This window comes from Amblyomma maculatum, chromosome 1 (assembly GCF_055883805.1).
Source record: "Amblyomma maculatum isolate TAMU_Amacu chromosome 1, ASM5588380v1, whole genome shotgun sequence".
NCBI classification, from domain to species: Eukaryota; Metazoa; Arthropoda; class Arachnida; order Ixodida; family Ixodidae; genus Amblyomma; species Amblyomma maculatum.
In genome coordinates this window covers 143,181,124-143,202,055 of record NC_139344.1, presented here as the reverse complement: position 1 = coordinate 143,202,055, position 20,932 = coordinate 143,181,124, and the positions used below count along the sequence as shown (strand labels likewise).

The 20,932-nt window shown below is 46.8% G+C and overlaps 1 protein-coding gene across 2 annotated transcripts in view; it reads left to right on the top strand.

Moving 5' to 3' along the window:
* Positions 1-20,932, top strand: part of c11.1 (maestro heat like repeat family protein c11.1) — a 147,570-nt gene that overhangs the window by 98,437 nt on the left and 28,201 nt on the right. For both annotated transcript variants that reach the window (XM_084589156.1, XM_084589154.1), the window contains 7 exons: positions 4,140-4,249; positions 5,963-6,115; positions 8,435-8,589; positions 12,004-12,169; positions 13,784-13,980; positions 14,192-14,329; positions 20,343-20,607. In XM_084589156.1, the coding sequence (XP_084445282.1) occupies positions 4,140-4,249; positions 5,963-6,115; positions 8,435-8,589; positions 12,004-12,169; positions 13,784-13,980; positions 14,192-14,329; positions 20,343-20,607 (1,184 nt within the window). The remainder of the gene's footprint in view (positions 1-4,139; positions 4,250-5,962; positions 6,116-8,434; positions 8,590-12,003; positions 12,170-13,783; positions 13,981-14,191; positions 14,330-20,342; positions 20,608-20,932) is intronic.

The window sequence follows — 20,932 nt, the reverse complement described above, 5'->3', positions numbered from 1 at the left end:
GTCGGTGCAGCTATGTTAGCAGGAATGAGGGTCGGCGACTGGGGTGGAGAGTATTGTAGCACCTCGGCGTATGTGGGACGCTGACACTCAGGTGGCGTAAGAGGAGGAGCAGGGTGAGGTTCACCGCTTGGAAACGGAGGCCGGAGCGCTTGCTGCACTTCGTCGCGGACAACGCTCGCAATGGAGGTAGAAGCTGGTTGAGGTGCGCCATACAGCAGTCTGAGTTCGTCGCGCACAATCGAACGTACGAGCTCTCGTAGCGCCACTGCATCCATGCCATGCGATGGTAACTCGGCAGAGACGGAGGTGGCGTGGACGGTACGATTCTGTGCCGAAGCTCGCCGCTGAAGCACTTTTTCTATCGTGGGCTGCGCACCAGGCCAGCAAAAAGCTGCTCTTTGATGCCAAGTATGAGGTAGCGCAGCTTTTTGTCTTCGGACATTGTAGGGTCTGCCCGCTTGAAGAGGCGTGTCATGTCTTCGATATATGCCGCGACGGTTTCGTTGGGCATTTGAACCCAAGATTGGAGAGTGTGTTCGGCCCATTCGCGGCGATCTGAGCTACCGTAAGTAGCCGCAAGATGATGCTTGAACTCACTCCAGGAAGACAGCTGGTCTTCATGGTTCTCGAACCATGTCCGAGCGCCATCCTCAAGGCTGAAGTAGACGTTGCGAAGCCGGGCGGCGTCATCCCAGAGGTTGAAGGTAGCTACCCATTCGTAGTGCTGCAACCAATCGTCGACGTCTTCATAGGTGTCCCCGTGAAAGGTCTTTGGGATGCGGGGGTTCTGAAACGTCACGTAAGTAGGGGCCGCTCCAGGCATTGCGACGACGTCGTGGCTGCCGGCAGTCATATCCGATGGGGAAAACTCAGGTGGTAGGCCTCGTTGCCTGCGGCTGGTGCGGTGAACAGGCGTTTCCTCGAATATATGACCAGCACTCCTGCTTAGCGGAGGGATACGGGACATCAGACCTGACCTCCACCAGATTTGTCACAATAATGGCGACTGGGGCTAGATTAACAGAGCCGGTGCAGGTGGAATTATACGGGCCTAGGTTTAGGTACGTCCTGCGAGTCCGGAGCCGATTCACTTCGTCTTTTTCTCCGAGCGCCACTTCAACGTCTTTCGCTCCGAGCGCCCCCTAGCAATATGCTCTGTGTTAACCTTCTGTATTAATTTTTCATGCTCTGCTGTATTTCTTCAGTTTCATTTTTGTTTAAATAATAATGCTAATGCTGCTTTTATTTTTACAGTAGATTAGCCTAATTATAATTTGCACTAACTTTTAACAGTGTTGGAAATGATCATATGCAGTTTAGCTGACTTTTGTAGATGTCTGATAGAATGCAGTAGCATGGTTACATCCTACATGTGATTGGAAACTTCTTGGAAACTGAGAAAGGTGACCCATATGGCTAAAATACAGTCGAACCCGGATATATCCAACTCGAAGGGGATCGTGAAATAGTTCGATATATCGATAATTCGATATACAAAAATCGGCTTGTGACGGCACTTACAATGCCAAAAAACGATACCGTATTTGTCGCGTAATCAACCCACTCGCATAATGAACCCACCCTGCACTTTTGCACCGAGAGTTTGAAAAGAAAAAAGCTCACATGCAAGCGATTGAGCGATCTCAGTGACGAGCGGCAGCAACAGAGCGAAAAATTTCAAACTTGTTGGAACTGCGTCCCTCTCGCTGCTCGAGCCACCGCGGCAGCTCTAAACAAGGTTTCTGTGTTGCCGCGGCAGAAATCGAGAAATCGTCGCGAGTGTTTTCGCTTGCATGTCGATGGCGCGCATCACTCCGTTTCGGTCGTCTCATCCACAGCTCATTTCTTGGCAGCGTGCCAAGATGCTGCGCAGCGGTAACGTCGGGGCGCGTTTACCTTTTGATAGCTTCTGCGGTGGCGGGGAGCGAACTTGGCAGAATGCCCGTGATGGCTTGATTGCACGTACAACCCTGGTTCGATTTATCACGCCGCGCTTGGGGCGGGCGTCATGATCGCAGCAGCTGACCGCGTGCTTTCGTTGATTCATACATGTAAGAATAAATGACTCCCGCCAAAAAAAAAGAAGTCCTGCCGCTTCTTAACGTCCGAACAGCACAATAAAAAAGGATGAATCCAAAAAGAAAAAAAAAAAGCTGCCATTTTTTAGCGTCAGCAGGCACCATAGCCACCTCAGCCGCCGCGCGCAGAGGGTTCACACGCTGGAGAAAGCGTCAATGCCTGTCTGAAAACGGGCTGAGCTGGCTTGGTGCATACAAAAGGATGGGCACACCCACGCACATGGCTTGCAAACGTCATGTGTTGGCGCGCGGAAAACGATAACTGCAGATGCGCACGCCTTTGGGGAATGGGTGCGGCGCTGCCCAGACCAGCCGTTGCCGAACTGTCCCCTCTCATTCCTTCCGCACGTGGCTTGAAAACTGCACGCGGCAAATGGCCAAGAGTGATGCGATCGTCTTGGGGAAGGCACTTTTTCCAGTGCGGGGTGTGGAGTTCGATATATCGAGCGACCGGTGAAATTAAGTTCGATATATGACGCGGCTTTCCTATACTTTTACATGGGATTTTCAAGGGGATATTCCGTGGGTTCCATACAGACGAACCCGGTTATATCGAGCCCGGATATATTGAATTTTGGTTATATCGAACTCACGGAATATCCCCTTGAATATCCCATGTAAAAGTATAGGAAAGCCGCGTCATATATTGAACTCAATTTCACCGGTCGTTCGATATATCGAACTCCGCACCATGCACTGGAAAGTGTGCCTTCCCCTAAAACGATCGCATCACCCTTGGCCGTTTGCCGCGTGACGTTTTCAAGCCACGCGCGGAAGGAATGAGGGGACAGTTAGGCGACGGCTGGTCTGGGCAGCGCCGCGCCCATTCCCGAAAGGCGCACACGCATCTGCAGTTATCCTTTCTCGCGCGCCAGTACACGACGTTTGCAAGACATGTGCGTGGGTGTGCCCATTCTTTTGCTGAGCTATCTCTTTCCTTCAGCACGAGCTTACGCAGGCGTCAAGCCAGCTCAGCCTGTTTTCAGACAGACGTCCGATGCTTTCTCCTGCGTGTGTTGCGAACACTCTGCGCACGGCGGCTGACGTGGCTGTGGCGCTTGTGGACGTTAAGAAGCAGCAGATCTCTCCCTCCCTCTTAGTGTTTTTTTTTGCGATAGTCATTTATTCTTATCGCTGTGCTGTATGTGTGGCGTAGCGTAAGATATAGCCCGGCTGCGGACGTTAAAGAGCAGCAGATTTTTTTTGGGTGGGGGGAGTCGTTTACCCTTGCACGTATGAATCAACGAAAGCACATGGTCAGCTGCGATCATGACACCCGCCCCAAGCGCGGCGTGATAAATGAAACCAGGCTTGTGCAATCAAGCCATCACGGGCACTCTGCCAAGTTTGCTCCCCGCCACCGCAGAAGCTATCAAAAGATAAAAGCCCCCCCCCCCCCCCCCCCCCTGTGACGTTATCGCTGCGCAACATCTTGGCACGCTGCCAAGAAATGAGCTATGGATGAGACGACCGAAACGAAGCGGCGCGCGCCGTCGACATGCAGCGAAAACGCTCTGCCGCGGCGACACAGAAACCTTGTTCCGAGCTGCCGCGGTGGCTCGAGCAGCGAGAGGGACGCCAGTTCCAACAAGTTGGAAATGTTTCGCTCTGTCGCTGCAGCTCCTGGCTGAAATCGCTCAATCACTTGCATGTGAGCGAGCTGGCCTCAACGTTTTTTTTTTTTCTCTTTTTCCAAATTCTCGGGTGCAAGAGTGAAGGGTGGATTCATTATGCGAGTGGGTTGATTACGCGACAAATATGGTATCGCTTTTTCGCATCGTAAGTGCCGTCACAAGCCGATTTTTGTATATCGAATTATCTATATATCGAACTATTTCGCGATTCCCTGGAGTTCGATATATCCGGGTTCGACGGTATAACCAGAATTCGATATATCCGGGTTCGATATAACCGGGTTCGGCTGTACCAGCAAAACTTTATATTCATGCCATTCCTTTCAAAAGCAGTTCTAAATATGCTTTAATTATTTGCATTTGTTGTGGTTGACAGCATCTCTCTCTTCTCTGCTTTCTTTTTTTTTTTTTTGCAATATGTATGCAGGCCTGTCATCAAAGGAGGACACAGATATGCATGGTGTTGACGATCTCCAGGCAAGCATTCAGAAATCGGACCCTGAATCTCTCCATGTCATTTCACGGGAGCTCGCAAAGGTATGGGCCTTGAAGCTCTTGGATGAAATGAGGAGGATCTGTCAGAAGTAGCTTTCTGTGTTTTAAAAGCTAGTATAACTTAGAAAAAGCTTCTTTTGTGCTAGGAACTTATGGTACTTCGTGTGAAGCATTTATGCCTTATATCAAGGATTCTCAAACAGTTCCACAGAGTCCATGAGTTCCTTGGAGGGATATAAGTTCTTCAGTAACCTGGATCTGTATGCTCAAAGCCCTTCTTTTCATTACCCAGTTTCCTTTGGGACTGATCACTCTGTAACTTGGAACAGACTGTTTAGCCGTATAGCCAAGCGTTATTCATTTTGGCCATTTTGTAAGGGGCCGTGCACTAGCATGCTCTTTTTTACATGCATGTTAGAAAATAAGGGACGGAAGCTGATGTGTCCTACAACAAGCCGTTACAATTTATGGAACCCAAAAGCTGTTGAGGTTTCCCAAGGCTTTTAAAGAATTAAGAACCCCTGCCTTGTATTATTGCACTCGTAAGTGTGTATTAGATAACCGTGCACTTAATACGCTCTTCAGCATTGCGCTTCAGCCAGAATGTGTGGTGTTTCATAACAACTAATGGCTCTGTGGTAAGAAAACAAGAAGAGTTTAAGAGTTTCGAAATGAAAGGCATGATAACTGTCTTACTTGGATGTCCATCCGGAGTGAGTCTTGCTTCATGAGAGACCAGATGGAGGGATGAAAAGGGGCAGAGAAAAAAGATGATGTCTTTATTTTCCACTTTGGAAGAGGATGAAGTAGATGTGCACGTGATGCCTGACCCAGTCTAAGACGAGAATGAACAATGAAAAAGAAACCACTTCCTTCAGTTTTCATCTACCCACTGCAGTGGATCCGTGCTTATAGGCCGCCTGTCTGCTGAACCCCAGGGCACGAGTTCTATCCTAGCTGCGGTAGCCATTTTTGAATGGAGGCTGAAAGCAAGAGGCCCGTGAACTGTGCGATGTCCTTGCACGTTAAAGAACCCAGATGGTTAAAACTTCCAGAGCCCTCCACTACAGCATCTCTCACAGCCTGAATCACTTTGGAACAGTAAATGCTATTAACCAAACCAAACCAGTTTTAATAGATTAATTATATGCAGGCACTGTTGGGCCGGCTCTGCTTCATAACTTTGTATAAACCCAGAAGTTATAAGCTGCGAGACAGAATTGTCCCACTTGCTTCAAGCACCGACAGACAACTGTGCATGCACCTACGTGTACAATAATTTTGCATGATCAGTGCACTAAATGATCAAACAAACCATTCAGCATGTTTTTGTCTTTCCCCAATAGGCCTTCTTGGTGTTTGGTGTGTTTCTACGCAGGCAGAAGCTTAGTTCGGCAAGACACGTTTTAGTGGGAAAAATGATTTTTGAAAAGTCATTGCACTTTTAAGTCTTTCACCAGTTAACTACTTCGTAATACTTTTGAAACAATTGTCAATTCTAATGCAAGCTTTTTTGTACCAGATTGGATATTTTATAGGGATTTGAAGTGGCTCGGATTAAGTGTAAAAAAAAGCCTAGCGCAGAGAGATAGAAAATAAAAAGGTTTCACCTCGGTGACCTCATTACAAATACACAATAGGCTGGCTGATCTCTGTGACATCTTTTTTACTTCCTTTCTTTTTTCTTTCTCTCTCTCTCTCTCAAATTGCTGACCTCACTGTGTGTTCTCGCAATTTGTAATTCGTTATGTGCAGACTTTGGCCAAAAAGGTGCCCTCCATCCAGCTGTTGTCGCTGGCTGACACACTTCTTCAGGGTCTTAGAGATCCTGTGACAAGCAGCTCCTGTGGTGCAGCCAGCGTACTGTCCGGCTTGCTCCAATTACGTGGGGCTGAAATGCGTTCTGAAGTAGGTGTTATCTTTTCTTATTATGTAAAACTTGCAAGTGAAGAACAGGATGTATTTGTTGCCACTGCATAACGTTTCAAAGGGGCATAAAAGCGTAAAGACATCAATGCAGGCGACAGCAGAAAACTCGAGAGGAAGACATAGGACACGTGCTGTATCACTCCTAGACTTTTGTGCAAGGAAAGACGCGCATGGATTGGGAAGAATATCTTGTGATGTAATGAGTGAAACAAAATTAAAAAGTGAACAAGCTATGTCAGCTGTGGATGCTGCAGATCATTCGTAACTTATGGAAGACTGAGTGGAATCTCGGTGGTAATTAGAAACCGCTTAATTGGAACTTCCTTTCTTTTTTCAACTGGTGGTTGCTCTTTTCAGCGTCAGGCGCACTTTTTAAAGGACACTCCTTTATTTGAGCTCCGCGTAATTCAAAACAATTTTTGTTCCCTTTGAGTTCGAATTATCAAGTCTACTGTGAATGCCTATGCTATCATGAATAAAAATTTAGTTGCAACAGCATGTGGCCTGAATCTTTCTATGCAGTGATTCCATTTTTGGTAGTACCAATATCTCACCATTGTGAAAATCGAGGTTAAATTCTGAGAACATTGCTCTCGTTTTTTGATGCTTAAAAACAAATTTACATCACGTGTTACTATCACTGGAAAGTTCTGTGAACGCTGCTATTTGTTTTGATAAAAGTGCTGAACTTTCTGTTCTTCAGGATACTTTCATAGTATCTTTGGGAAGCGAGAGGGAGGAGAGAATTTTTTTGTTTTTTCTTACCCTGCTATGATTGCTCAGTGGCTCTGGCATTTGGGTGCTGATCCCAGGGTTATAAATTCGATCCTGTCTGCAGCAGCCTTATTTCAGTGCAGGGACAATACAAAAATGCTCAGATGCTGTGCGTTAAAATAATTCACTAAGGCGGCCTAAAGTTACTGTGGATATCCCTCCATTACAGCGTCCATTATAGCCCGGGCGTCAAATCTCACAGTTCACAAATTTTTTCAATGTCCCACGTTTGGGTTCTCTGTTATTCAGGCAGATGCGTACTAGATGGGTCTGGAGGAAGAGAAGGAGGCAGTTTTGAGGAAACGCAAGATGTTGTAACTGTCTCACTTGGAGTGGGTACAGTGGGCATGGGAAGGGACAAAGGCCAAACTACTAGTTGTACTCATGTGTGTCCTTTTTGTAATTTACATTTTCCACAAGCCATGATACTATGAGAAGCTTATATGTATTGTAACATTTACTTTCCATTTGGTAATCCTTGCAGGAGCACAAGAAATGCTTGCTCTATATCTGAATTTTTTAATATCCCTGGAGTGCATTGGACTGCCGGTTAAATAAACTTTGTTGGGTTGAATTCACAGAGAATCTGGATGGCTGGGAGACCTTAGCATGGCCTCCCATGTACACAATGTAAAAATACCTGGTCAAGATTGAACCATTAATTTCTATACATTGCTCAACGTGAATTATAGCAGTGCCACATCGACAATAATCTGGCAGAAAGAAGTGGCTGCTTGATTTCAGTGACTGTATTGCATTGTATAAAGAGTGTGACAGAGAAAAGCTGAGATCATAACTAAACAGGCGCAGCTGTTCTGGCCCGCCAAAAGCAAGGATAAATTGTAGATAGCACAGCGAGTGACATGTAGTCAAGTCTGTTTTGCTGTTTCAATCAGATTACGGGTTTTTTGAGAGTATGAGGTTGTAAGCGTCCTTAGCAAACATTGAGCAGATGTTCTCCTATGTGACAATAAATGTAGGTTTAAATTTAACAGCACTGAAGAGAGGACAACAGTAAAAAGGCAGTTGAACTGCTAAGAGTCCATCGCATATCTTATCTTTTGTTGCTGCTGCTGCTGTCATCTTTTCCTTAGCCATTAATAGGCACCAACTAACCCAGTTTACCACCTGTTTGTGAGCAGTTTGCATAAAAAACGCGGAAATCACCAGTGAGTTGAGGTATTTTTGTATGTGCAGGTTTTGAAAATTTTAAAGTCCTAAATAATTGTAATGTTTTAAACTTCTCACCTCTCATCTTTTGTAAGCCGGTTTCTCACTGGTTTACTCTTGTTGCCTATATTCTGCCATAGTACCCACTATTTCAGCCGCTTCTGTTTAGCTAGATACCTTGCAAGTTGAACAAGTGTGCAAGGCCTTGTGTTTTCTGTCTCAAAGGGAGCTTGCTGTATACGCATTGTTGTGTGAACTGCACAGTCTTCTAGTTTTCTATTTGATGAGGGGAAAACTGTTGTTTTGAACGTGACAATGTTTGCTAATCAATGAGTGTGCTTGACAACATTGCAGGTGGTCCACCTGATTGACAGCTTACACCAACAGCTCTCACATGTCCACTGTCCTGAAACACATTCCGAGGCCCTTGAAGTTGTGCGAACTCTAGCCCGACACCACTCAAGTCTGGTGGTGCATAAGCTCCTGATCTATCCACTACCTTATGACAAGTAGGTCTTGCTTCTTTGATAAGTCTGCTCATTGTGAACAGGTTTAGTGGGTTAGTATATGCCACAGTACACAATATGTCACATATTATAAGCTAAAAAGTTGGGAAGGAGGCACATTCATCGTTAAAATAAAAGGAAAGTAGCATTCTTGCCAGTCATTAGTATGCAGCAATGTCAACCGTTTTCTGGGAGGTGGGAATACTGCATGTGGTACTTGAAGTGATTTATCAGAGTTGGGTGGAGCCATTGCCCTGTAAGCCCCGCTGTGGTAGTGCAGTGGTTAGGGAACACGACTGCTGTGCCTAAGGATGCGGGATCGAATCCCGGCCGTGGCGGTGGTTCTTTGAAGGAAGCGAAAAGCAATGTGCCTGTGTGCTCTGTGATGTCGGTGTATGTTGAAGAACCCCAGCTGGTTAAAATTTCCGGAGCCCTCCACGATGGCATCTCTCATTGCCTCAATTACTTTGGGACATAGAACCCATAAAACCAAAACCAATGCCCTATAAACTAAAGGGTTAAACCCTATAAATAAAACTAAACCATTGCCACTTTACCTATACAGTAAAAGCTCGTTAATTTGACTTCATGGGACCGGGGGTAAAGTTTGAATTATCCAATGTTCGAATTATCAAATGGCCTCGAAAAAACTGACAAGAACCATTTGTATTACAGTAAATATACCATATTTAGTCGCGTAACGAACTCGCTGGCATAATGAACCCACCCAGCCTCAATTTGCGCCTACGAATTTGCAAAAAAAAAAACAAAACAAATGAAGGCGTCGGTTGTTAGGGCATCCCTCCGCTGTCACGGTCCACAACACATTTCTTGGCAGTGCGCAGCGATAACGGCGTGTTTATCTTTTGACTTCAGCTCCAGCAGGAGGGAGGGGTGGAGGAAGCGAACCTGGCAAAGTGCCAGCGCTTGTCCGGTTGTGCAAGCCTCCTTTTCAGTATGTTCGCTTTATCATGCTATGAGCGACTGGGGCGCACCGTCTACTGCCACTCCAATCATCGTAACGCGATATCAGCAAGCAGCTTTTGAAGCGAACAGTGCTAAAAGCCGGAATTATGACCGCGGCTGACTCGCGTGCTTCCGTTGACAACTAATGGGTGGAAGGATGGATGGCTATCGCAAAACAAAAAAAAAATTGTTACCCCCTTTGCCTTTCATGGGTGTTGGCTGGGGTCGCACCAACAGTACTTATATCCATATTTCCAAATTAACAGGGTTGGAATTAACGAGTATTTAGTTGCAAGCTACGGAGGTTGCGCAGAAGAGAGCAGGCAGCCGCCGCCACGGCCATGCACTGACCTTGCCGCAGCCGCGGTCCCCTCCCTCCAACGCCACCGGCCGCCGCGCCGGTCATGGTGCCGTTTAAGTTTTACCTGGTTCCATCTGTCCCCGTTTTAAGCGTGCGCAGCGTCTAATTATGCCTTCCGATCGCAAAGATGTTTTTCTACTTTTTTTTTTCCCCGGTGGATGTGCTCTAAGCCACCCAGACGCGGCGGCGCATAGTTCGAATTATCCGTAGCGGAACCGACTCGTGTTCGAATAACCAAGCTTTTTTTATACACTGATCTCTGTGGAGCTTGGCCGGACCAAGTAGTGTAATTCGAATTATCCGAAAATCGGAATTATCAAGGTTTGAATTAACGAGCTTTTGCTGTACTCTCCTGCCCTGAGTGTCAGTGACCCTTAGGATCTCTGTGCATTGTCGCTACACTGCAATAATGAACTAATACATTGTCCACGAATATACATGTGCCTCAATACGAATACAGTCGAACCCGGATATATCGAATTTTGGTTATATCGAACTCATGGAATGTCCCCTTGAAAATCCCATGTAAAAGTATAGGAAAACCGCGTCATATATCGAACTTAATTTCAACGGTCGTTCGATATATCGAACTGCGCACCACGCACTGGAAAGCGTGCCTTCCCCAAAGACGATCGCATCACCCTTGGCCGTTTGCCGCGTGATGTTTTCAAGCCACACGCGGAAGGAATGAGAGGGGACAGTTCGGCAACGGCTGGTCTGGGCAGCGCCGCGCCCATTCCCCAAAGGCGTGCGCATCTGCAGTTATCGTTTCCCGCATGCCAACACATGACATTTGCAAGCCATGTGCATGGGTGTGCCCATCCTTTTGCCGAACTATCTCTCTCCTTCAGCACGCGCTACGCATGCGCCAAGCCAGCTCAGCCCGGTTTCAGACAGGCGTCGGACGCTTTCTCCAGCGTGTGTTGTGAACCCTCTGCACGCGGCGGCAGACGTGGCTATGGCGCCTGCGGACGTTAAAAAGCGGCAGCTCTCTTTGTTTTTTTTTTTTTTTGTTTTTTTTTTCTTTTTTTGTTTTTTTTTTTTTCTTTCTTTTTTGCAAGTCATCCTTTCTTAACGTTGTGCTGTTTAGACGTTAAAAAGCGGCAGGTTTTTTTCTTTTTTTTTTTTTTCTGGTGGGAGTCGTTTATCCTTGCATGTATGAATCAATGAAAACACGCGGTCAGCTGCTGCGATCATGACGCCCGCCTCAAGCGCGGCGTGATAAATCGAACCAGGCTTGTGCAATCAAGCCATCACAGGCATTCTGCCAAGTTCGCTATCGAAAGATATCAAGATAAACGCACCCTGACGTTATCGCTGCGCAGCATCTTGGCACGCTGCCAAGAAATGAGCTGTGGATGAGACAACCGAAACGGAGTGACGCACGCCATCCACATGCAAGTGAAAACGCTCGCAATTTCTGCCGCGACGCGACGACACAGAAACCTTGTTTTGAGCTGCCGCGGTGGCTCGAGCAGCGAGAGGGATGCAGTTCCAACAAGTTTGAAATTTTTCGCTCTGTCGCTGCCGCTCGTCGCTGAGATCGCTCAATCGCTTGCAAGTGAGCGAGCTGGCCTTAACGCATTTGTTTTTTGTTTTTTTTTTTTTCAAATTTTCGGTGCAAAAGTGGAGGGTGGGTTCATTATGCGAGTGGGTTGATTACGCGACAAATACGGTATTTTTTTGCATCGTAAGTGCCGTCACAAGTCGATTTCTGTATATCAAACTATTTCGCGATTCCCTTCGAGTTCGATATATCCGGGTTCGACTGTAGTGCATTTCATTTGCATACTTGAATAGGCACACAGAGCTCCACATGTCATATCAGTCGTGGGGAAAGGTTGGGTATATATCTCACTGAAACAAGGATTTCAAGGACCACGAGACTGCCTTCAAGAATCTTGCAAGGGTTCAAACGTCGTCATTTGAGAGCCATAAACTTAGAGCAATAATATGTTTTCATTTTTTCTGTTTAGCATGTTCGGAGTAGGGACTTAAAAAGGAGCCTGACTGGTTTTTCTTTCCTTTTTTGCTTCGCCTGTAGGATTTCCTTTGTGGTCTAAAATGATTTCATCCACCCATCTTTACAGACATGTGTGTGAGTGCTGGTCAGCTCTGGCCAAGGATGCCAGCATGGGTGCAAGCATTGTGAACCAACTGCTGGAAATGCTGGACAGCCTGGGAGCCACCGAACTTCAACCAGACCCCAAAAGCCAACGAGGCACCATCAGAGTGGCTGCTAGGGATGTGCTTGCGGTGGGTGCTCTTGGGTTAGTTAGGCACAGGGATGGGAACAGAGGGCAGAACGCTTCTCTAGAACGACCAAACTGTGTGCTCCAGGCCGCTCTGGGCCATGCACGTGATGTCTAACGATAACTGCCTGGTTCGAGATGGACTATGAGTATGCATGTGTGGCCAAACTGTCAGCACTGCCCATCTTTTTGGGGCTCGCTCGCCGCCTACTTTCATCATCGGAGCACTGTCTGCACCTACAAAAGAGAAGAAAATAAAATCCAACATAGTGCTTTCAGTTTGCTAAATTTTGGTTTCTCATCGGCAGCGCTCTTGATGATGAAAGCAGGCGCGAAGGCCGTGGTGGTGAGTGAGCCTCTAAAATACAGGCAGTGCTGTCAGCTTGGCTGTGCATGCTTACTCATAGTCAACCTCGAACCAGGCGGTTATCGCTAGATGTCACATATGCAGCCCAGAGTGGCCCAGCGCATGCAGTTCGGTCGTTCCAGAGAAGCGTTTTGCCCTCTGTACATCGACTCTGTATTGTCTCTCATAAAAGGATGTTGTTTGATGCTTTGAGCTTCAATTTAGTTTTGTACACTTAGAGACTGTAATCGATCCCTGTGATGGAAGATGTTCTTGCGGAAATATTTCTTCTTTATTGTGAGATGGAAGCATGGAAATTAAAGCTGTTCTGAAAATTGTGATGCAAAAGCCATTTTTGCGGAAGGTTAGCACACATTTTTATGCTTATTAGCAGGATAATTAAGGGTACTGAATATGTGCTTGCTGCGTTAGTTTGGTATATGCTCCATTTCTTCAAGGTGTATTACCTTAAAACTTCTGTAAACCTTGAAAGTTTATATGCCTCAGCTTGAACAAAATTACCTTTATCCTTTTTTCGGGCAACCTGTTTCCAGCTGGAGTTTGGCTACAAATAATTTCTAGGAGCTCGTCACAAATTGTTCTTGGCACCATTTAACTACCAGCATTCCAGAAATGACCCATATCTTTTGCGTGATTTCTGTGGAAAGTTTTTCCTCACTTGGGATTTGATCATTTTGATATGCCAGAAATAACACCATCATTTTTTTAGCGTTATCTTTGCATAAAGCTCACAGAAAATTGAGTTAACTGGAAAAGCTCATCATAATAGCCTCTGTTGTAAAGAAGTCACACTGAATATTAAGAAAAAGAAAGGAAAGATATTGAGTATGTTTACCAACGTTTTTTTTGTCGTTTCTTTTGTCCCCATTTTGTTTTCACTAACTTCCTTACATCATACAAAACCAGCTAGCCTAGCAGCATGCTTTCCTAAACTGCATAATATCCTATACATGGTTATAAGTGTAAGGAAAATTAGTAGGCGTCTTTATGCTACATTTTATGCAACATTTTCTCGGTGTACTGCATAAAGCTGGTTATTGCGTCATTTAACCCATTTCTTGCTGTGTTTATACATTCGAGTGGGTAAAATTTTGTTTTGTGATATGTTCGGAAGTATACTGAACTGCTAGATGCTTATAGCCCAGCAGTTGTATAAGATTGCAGTATACTTTAGGGCATTGGTTTGGATTAGTGCCATGCTAAGCAAGCGCTTGCAAGCTGTTGGAATAGCCTGTGTTCTCTTACTTGCAGGCTATCTGTGCCCTTCAGGAGATTTTCAACACTCCCGAGATGGAAGCCTGTGCTAAAGAGGCCTTTGGCCAGGTTTTCTCGGCTATTCTGTTGACTGCAGCCAGCTATGTTGGTGTCAACTCGGTCAGCCCTTTTCGAGCGAACGGCAGCAGCAGCAAGCAAGACTCAGCAGCTGGCACCAAGCTCTTCCCACTACGGTGTGCACGTCAAGATGCTTCTTTTGTATGCTTTGTCATTTTGGCTGTAGTGCAAAGTTTCAGCTAGAGGAAAGATGGGAAGCATGTAACTTGTATTCCACTTTGTCATGCATGCATTCCATATAGCTTTACTTTTTTTTTTTCATTGCTTTAAGGTGTGGCATAATTATATATTAATGCATAGACTCTTATTGTATTGATTTTGTTACAGATGTGCACTTCAAGCTTTTGAGGCCTTCCTGAAGCGGGCAGGCCAAGAAGAAATAGTGACCTCCATGGAAAAGGATGGCCATTGGGATAGCATGGAGCAAGATGAGGTCTTTCCCGACTCGATTACTGTGTTGGCTGGGTGAGTTAGCTTCGAAGTTGTTTTTTTTTTTTTTTTTTTTTTAAATACACAGCACAACAAACATAGGACAAGCGAGTAGACTGTTTGTTGCGCTGTGTATTTAAAAAAAATAATGCATCATCTAGCTCAACTCTCAGTTCTATGGGCGTGGTCGCTCCATACTCTTCAGTACATATATACGTGTCAACACAATGCGGGGCGAAAATATGAATTTGTAGAAAGATTTGACAAATGGCGCAGCCTGTCCAAGGACGCCAGCTTCGCGCTCAGGCGCGAAGTTTTGAAGGCATGTAGAGAACATACTGGTACATTGGTGACACTGTGGGGGGGAAGCAAGAAAACGTACCGGTACGTTCATGACAGCACACATGAAGAACTTCTTTATACAAATTTTTTCTCTTTACACTTCGGAAAAAGCCTGTAGATTGGAAAAATTAGGATAGAGGACCGCTTCAATCTTAATTGGATTTCTAAAGTGTGTATACATTATGACAAGCTTATATACAGTCGAACCCGGATGTATCAAACACAGAGGGGATTGCGAAATAGTTCGATAATTCGATATACAGAAATCTGCTTGAGACGTCATTTGCGATCGTGAAAAACGGTACTGTATTTGTAGCGTAATCAACCCATTCACGTAATGAACTCACTCCGCACTTTTGCCCCCGAGAATTAAAAAAAAGAAAAAAGTGTTCAGTGGCGCGTTCTCCGTGACCGTCACACCCACAGTGCATTTATTGGCAGCGTGCCAAGATGCTGCGCAGCGATAACTTCACCTTGTGTTTATCTTTGGCTATACTTTTCATAGATCCTTTTATGGGAGGGAGCGAACTTGGCAGAGTGCCCGCGTGATGGCTTGATTGCACAAGCCTAGTGGTTTGGGCGTCAGTCTCTGCTGCGGGAGGTGGTTCGTTCGAAACCCGCCGCCAGATACCCACCGGTAAAAATGGGTACAAGCGTCCCCCGGTCCGTGATTGGGGTGGGCTTAGTCCACTGCTACAAAATCATTGGCAAGCGTGATAGCTGCAAATGCTGTTTGAAGCAAACAATGCTAGAAGCCGGTGTCATGATCGCAGCTGACCCCGTGCTTTCGTTGATTCATAGATGCAAGAATAAACAACTCTCGTAAAAAAAAAAAACATTGCTGCAGCCGCCATAGCTTACGCTGCGTCACACGTTCAGCACGACAAGGACAACTCTCGCAAAAGAAAAACAAATTGCTGCTTCTTAACGTCCGCAGCCGCCACAGTCTATGCTACGTCGCACGTTCAGCACGATGGCAAGGATGAATGACTCTCACAGAAAAAACAAAATTGCCACTTCCGAGCGTTCACAGCCGCTGTAGCTTGCGGGCTTACGCACGTTCAAACACTCAACACGAGAAGTGCATCGCACGTCAGCTGCCACGTGCAGAGCATTCACAACACACACTGAAGAGGTGTCTGCCACTGGCTGAGCTGGCTTGTCCGCGTATGCGTAGTGCGTGCTGCTGCGAACGAAGACTGGGTAAGAGAGAGGAAGGGGAAAGATAAAGCTCAGCAGAAGAGTGGGCACATCCTTGCGCACATCTTGGGCACATCTCCCTAATACCACGGCTGCATTGGTTCCCTCTCGTTCCTTCACGCACATGGCTTGCAAACGTCACGAGCTGATTCGATCACCGCAGATGCGTGCCTTTGGGGAAAGGGCACGGTGCTGCCCTAGACCAGCCATCGCCGGACTGTGCCCTCTCATTCCTTCCGCGCGTGGCTTGAAAACGTGAAAACGTCACACGGCAAGCGACCAAGGGTGGTGCAATCGGCTTTGGGGAAGGCGCACGTCCAATGCGCGGTGCAGAGTTTGATATATCGAACGACTGGTGTAATTGAGTTCGATATACGACGCAACTTTCCTATACATTTACATGGGATTTTCAAGGAGATATTCCGTGAGTTCGATATAACCAAAATTCGAATTCGAACCCGGATAATTCGAATTTTGGTTGTATCAAATTCACGGAATACAGTCGAACCCGGATATATCGAACTCGAAGGGGATCGCGAAAAAGTTCGATATATCGATAATTTGATATACAGAAATTGGCTTGTGACGGCACTTACGATGCGGAAAAACGATACCGTATTTGCCGCGTAATCAACCCACTCGCATAATGAACCCACTCTCCACTTTTGCACCCGAGAATTTGAAAAAAAAAAAAAAATGCTTTAAGACCAGCTCGCTCACATGCAAGCGATTGAGCGATCTCAGCAACGAGCGGCAGCGACAGAGCGAAAAATTTCACTTGTTGGAACTGCGTCCCTCTCGCCGCTCAAGCCACCGGGACAGTTCAATACAAGGTTTCTGTGTCGCTGCGGCAGAAAATCGCGAGCGTTTTCGCTTGCATGTCGATGGCGCGCATCACTCCGTTTGGGTCGTCGCATCCACAGCTCATTTCTTGGCAGCGTGCCAAGATGTTGGGCAGCGATAACGTCAGGGCGCGTTTATCTTTTTATAGCTCCTCCGGTGGCGGGGAGCGAACTTGGCAGAGTGCCCGTGATTGCACAAGCCTGGTTTGATTTATCACGCCGCGCTTGGGGCGGCATCGCATCATGATCGCAGCAGCTGACGGCGTGTGCTTCCGTTGATTCATACATGCAAAGATGAACGGCTCCCGTAAAAAAAAAAAAAAAAGCCTGCCGCTTCTTAACGTCCGCAGCCGCCATATCTTATGCTACGTCGCGCGTACAGCACAACGATAAGAAAGAATGACTCTCGCAAAAGAAAAAAAAAAAAACACAGAGAGAGCTGCCACTTCTTAACGTTTGCAGGCGCCATGGCCACGTCAGTCGCCGCGCGCAGAAGGTTCGCAACACACGCTGGAGAAAGGGTCCCACGTCTGTCTGAAAACGGGCTGAGCTGGCTTGGCGCATGCGTAGCGCGTGCTGAAGGAGAGAGCTCGGCAAAAGAATGGGCACACCGACGCACATGGCTTGCAAACGTCATGTGTTGGCGCGCGAGAAACAATAACTGCAGATGCGCGCGCCTTTGGGGAATGGGCGTGGCGCTGTCCAGAACTGTCCCCTCTCATTCCTTCCGCGCGTGGCTTGAAAACGTCACGCGGCAAACGGCCAAGGGTGATGCGATCGTCTTTGGGGAAGGCACACTTTCAGTGCGTGGTGCGGAGTTCGATATATCGAACGACCGGCGAAATTGAGTTCGATATATGACGCGGCTTTCCTATACTTTTACATGGGACTTTCAAGGGGATATTCCGTGAGTTCGATATAACCAAAATTCGATATATCCGGGTTCGATATAACCGGGTTCGACTGTATCCTCTTGAAACATGTAAAAGTACAGAAAAGGTGCGTCTTATATCGAACTGAATTTCACAGGTTGTTCGATATATAGAACTCCACACCACGCATTGGACGGTGTGCCTTCCCCAAAGACAATTGCATCGCCCTCAGCCATTGCTGCGTGACGTCTTCAAGCCACGCGGGGAAGAAATGAGAGGTCACAGTTCGGCGACCACTGTTCTAGGGCGGCGTCATGCTCTTTCCCCAAAGGTACCCGCATCTGCGGTGATCGCTGCAGTGCGCCAGCACGTAACGTTTGCAAGCCATGAGGGGAAAAACGCGATAGAGGGAAGCGCAGGGGTGTGCCCACTCTTCTATCGAGCTTTATCTCTCCCTTTCCTCTCTCTTTCCCGTTCTTCGTTTGCAGCAGCCCACACTACGCGTGCATGGACAAGCCAGCTCAGCCCGTGGCAGACGCTTTCTCCAGTGTGTGTTGTGAACGCTCTGCACGCGGCGGCTGATGTGCGATGCGCGTCTTGTGTCATGCTGAATGTGCGTAAGCTACGGCGGCTGCTGACACTAAGAAGTGGCAGTTTTTTTTTCGGGAGTCGTTCATTCTTGCCATTCTGCTGAACGTGCAGCGTAGCGTATGCTATGACAGCTGTGAACATTAAGAAGCAGCAATCTTTTTTTTTTTTTTTTTTTCTTTTGCGAGAGTCGTCCTTACTTGTGCTGAACATGCGGCGCAGCGTAAGCCATGGCAGCTGCAGAAATTAAGAAGTGGCAGCTTTTTTTTTTGTTTGTTTGCGAGAGTCGTCCATTTTTACATCTAGTATGAATCAATGAAACCACGCGGTTAGCTGCGATCATGACACCGACTTTTGGCATTGTTCGCTTCAAACAGCATTTGCAGCTATCACACTTCCAATGATTTTGTGGCAGTGGACTACGCCTGCCCCAAGCGTGGCTTGATAAATCGAACCAGGCTGCCATCAAGCCATCACGGGCACTCTGCCAAGTTCGCTCCCTGTCACCGCTGGATCTGTCAAACGCATAGTCAAAAGATAAACACGCCTGGACGTTATCGCTGCGTAGCATCTTGGCGCGCTGCCAATAAATGCGCTGTGGATGCGACGGTCGAAACAGAGGGACGCACTTCCGAATGCCTTTTTGGTTCTTCATATTCTTGGGGGCAAAAGTGGGGGGGGTTCATTATGCAAGTGGGTTGATTATGTGACAAATACAGTATCATTTTTCACAATCGCAAGTGAGTCTCAAGCAGATTTCTGTATATCGAATTATTGATATATCGAGCTATTTTGCGATCCTCTTCAAGTTCGATATATCTGGGTTCGGCTGTAATTGGTCCATGTTACAACCTGCTGTTGTGTGTGTACTGCTGTATAGATGACACCTTTATTGCACTATTGTTAATCTTAATGTCAGGAGATAAGTGATGTCATATATTCTGTAACATTTTAGAGTGACCTTTTATCTTCCCCTTTTAAAGGGAATACAGTGAAAGCTCATTAATTCGAACCTCAGTCATTCGAATTTTCGGATAATTCGAACTACACTACTTAGTTCGGCCAAGCTCCATAGAGATCTGTGTACAGAAAAAAAAAACATTAATTTGAATGCGAGTCTGTACCCCTATAGAAATTCGAACTACGTGCCGCCTTGTCTCTGCGGCTTGGCGGACAGCACGTGGCCAAAAAAAAAAAAAATGAATGAACAGCTCCACGAAAGACCGGCATAGTTAGCTCTGCACATCCAAAATGGGGACAGAAGATGAAACCTTGTAAAACCGTGGTAGAGTGGGTAAAGCCTAATTGGCGCCATGACCGGCGTGGTGGCTGGCAGTGTCGGAGGGTAGGGGTTGGCGGCCGCAGCAGCGGCTGCCTGATCTTTCTAACGTGCAACCTCCGAAGCTCGCTGCTAAATGTTTGTTAATTCGAACCCTGTTAATTCGGAAATATGGATAAGCACTGTCGGCGCGGTCCCAGCCAATGCCCATGAAAAGCTATGACGTCGGACGGCCGCTCGCTACGAATTACGCAGGAAAAACTTTATTTACTTATTTTTTTGCTAGTTGTCCATTCTTCCAGCTATCAGTCGTCAACGAAAGTATGCGGTCAGCTGCGATTGTGATGCCGAGCTTTAGATTCATTCGCTTCAAAAGGCGTTTGGTGCTACCGCGTGTTCCAGTAATTGAATGTCAGTAGACGGCGCCCGCCCCAATCGCCCATGGCATATGATAAAGCAAACATACTGAAAATGCGGCTTACAAAACCGGACAAGCGCTGGCACTCTGCCAAGTTCGCTTCCCTTCTTTGCTAGAGCTAGCGTCAAAAGGCAAATACACAGTGATGTTATCGCTGCATAGCATCTTGGTACACTGCCAAGAAATGCGCTGTGGACTGTGAAGGAGCGAAACAGAAGGATGCACTAACGACTGACGGCTTCTGTTTTCTTTTTTTTTTTAAGTTCTTAAGCAAAAATCGGAGGTGGGTGGGTTCATTATGCGAGCGGTTCGTTACAGGAGTAAATATGGCAAATCCACCGTAATGCAAATGGTTCTTGTCGGTCTTTTTGAGGCCATTCGATAATTCAAACATAGGATAATTCGAGCTGTTTTCCTAGTCCTGTGAAGTTTGAATTAACGAGCTTTTACTGTAGTGTTGAGTGATGGCTGGTTCTGAGCTGTGATGCACTTTCTTCCTGTGGCGCAGCTTGTTGTGCCAGCAGTGCCCGTGGCAGGTGGCAGGTGTGGTGTCTGGCCTGCAGAACCGGCTTGGTGGTAACCCCCTGGAGGCCCAGCGGTTAGCAGTGCTGGCACTCTTTGCTGAGCTGCTAAGCCAGCCCTTCGAGGGTGCACCCTTGCTGGCTGAGCCGCTCATGAGTCACCTGCTAGGCTCCCTGGCTGATCCCAGCCTTGCTGTACGCCGCCTCTGCCTGCGGAGCCTGGCCCACCTGGGTCGTTCTGAGGGACATCTGGTAAGACCTGCATGTCAGGGTTACTACATCTGCAGGACTTTTGTTCTCATCCTTCTACCAACTCTATTGCCACTTTAAGAGCAGTCTGTTTCAGACCGTATAGACAGGCAGTGGAAAACTGAGGTGTAGAATATACATCCTATTTATTACAGTCGAACCAGGCTATATCGAACTTGAAGGAGATTGCTAAATAGTTTGATACTATATAGACAATTCGATATACAGAAATCTGCTTGAGACGCCGCTTGCGATCGGGAAAAATGATACCATATTTGTTGTGTAATCAACCCACTCGCGTAATGAACCTACGCTCCACTTTTGCCTT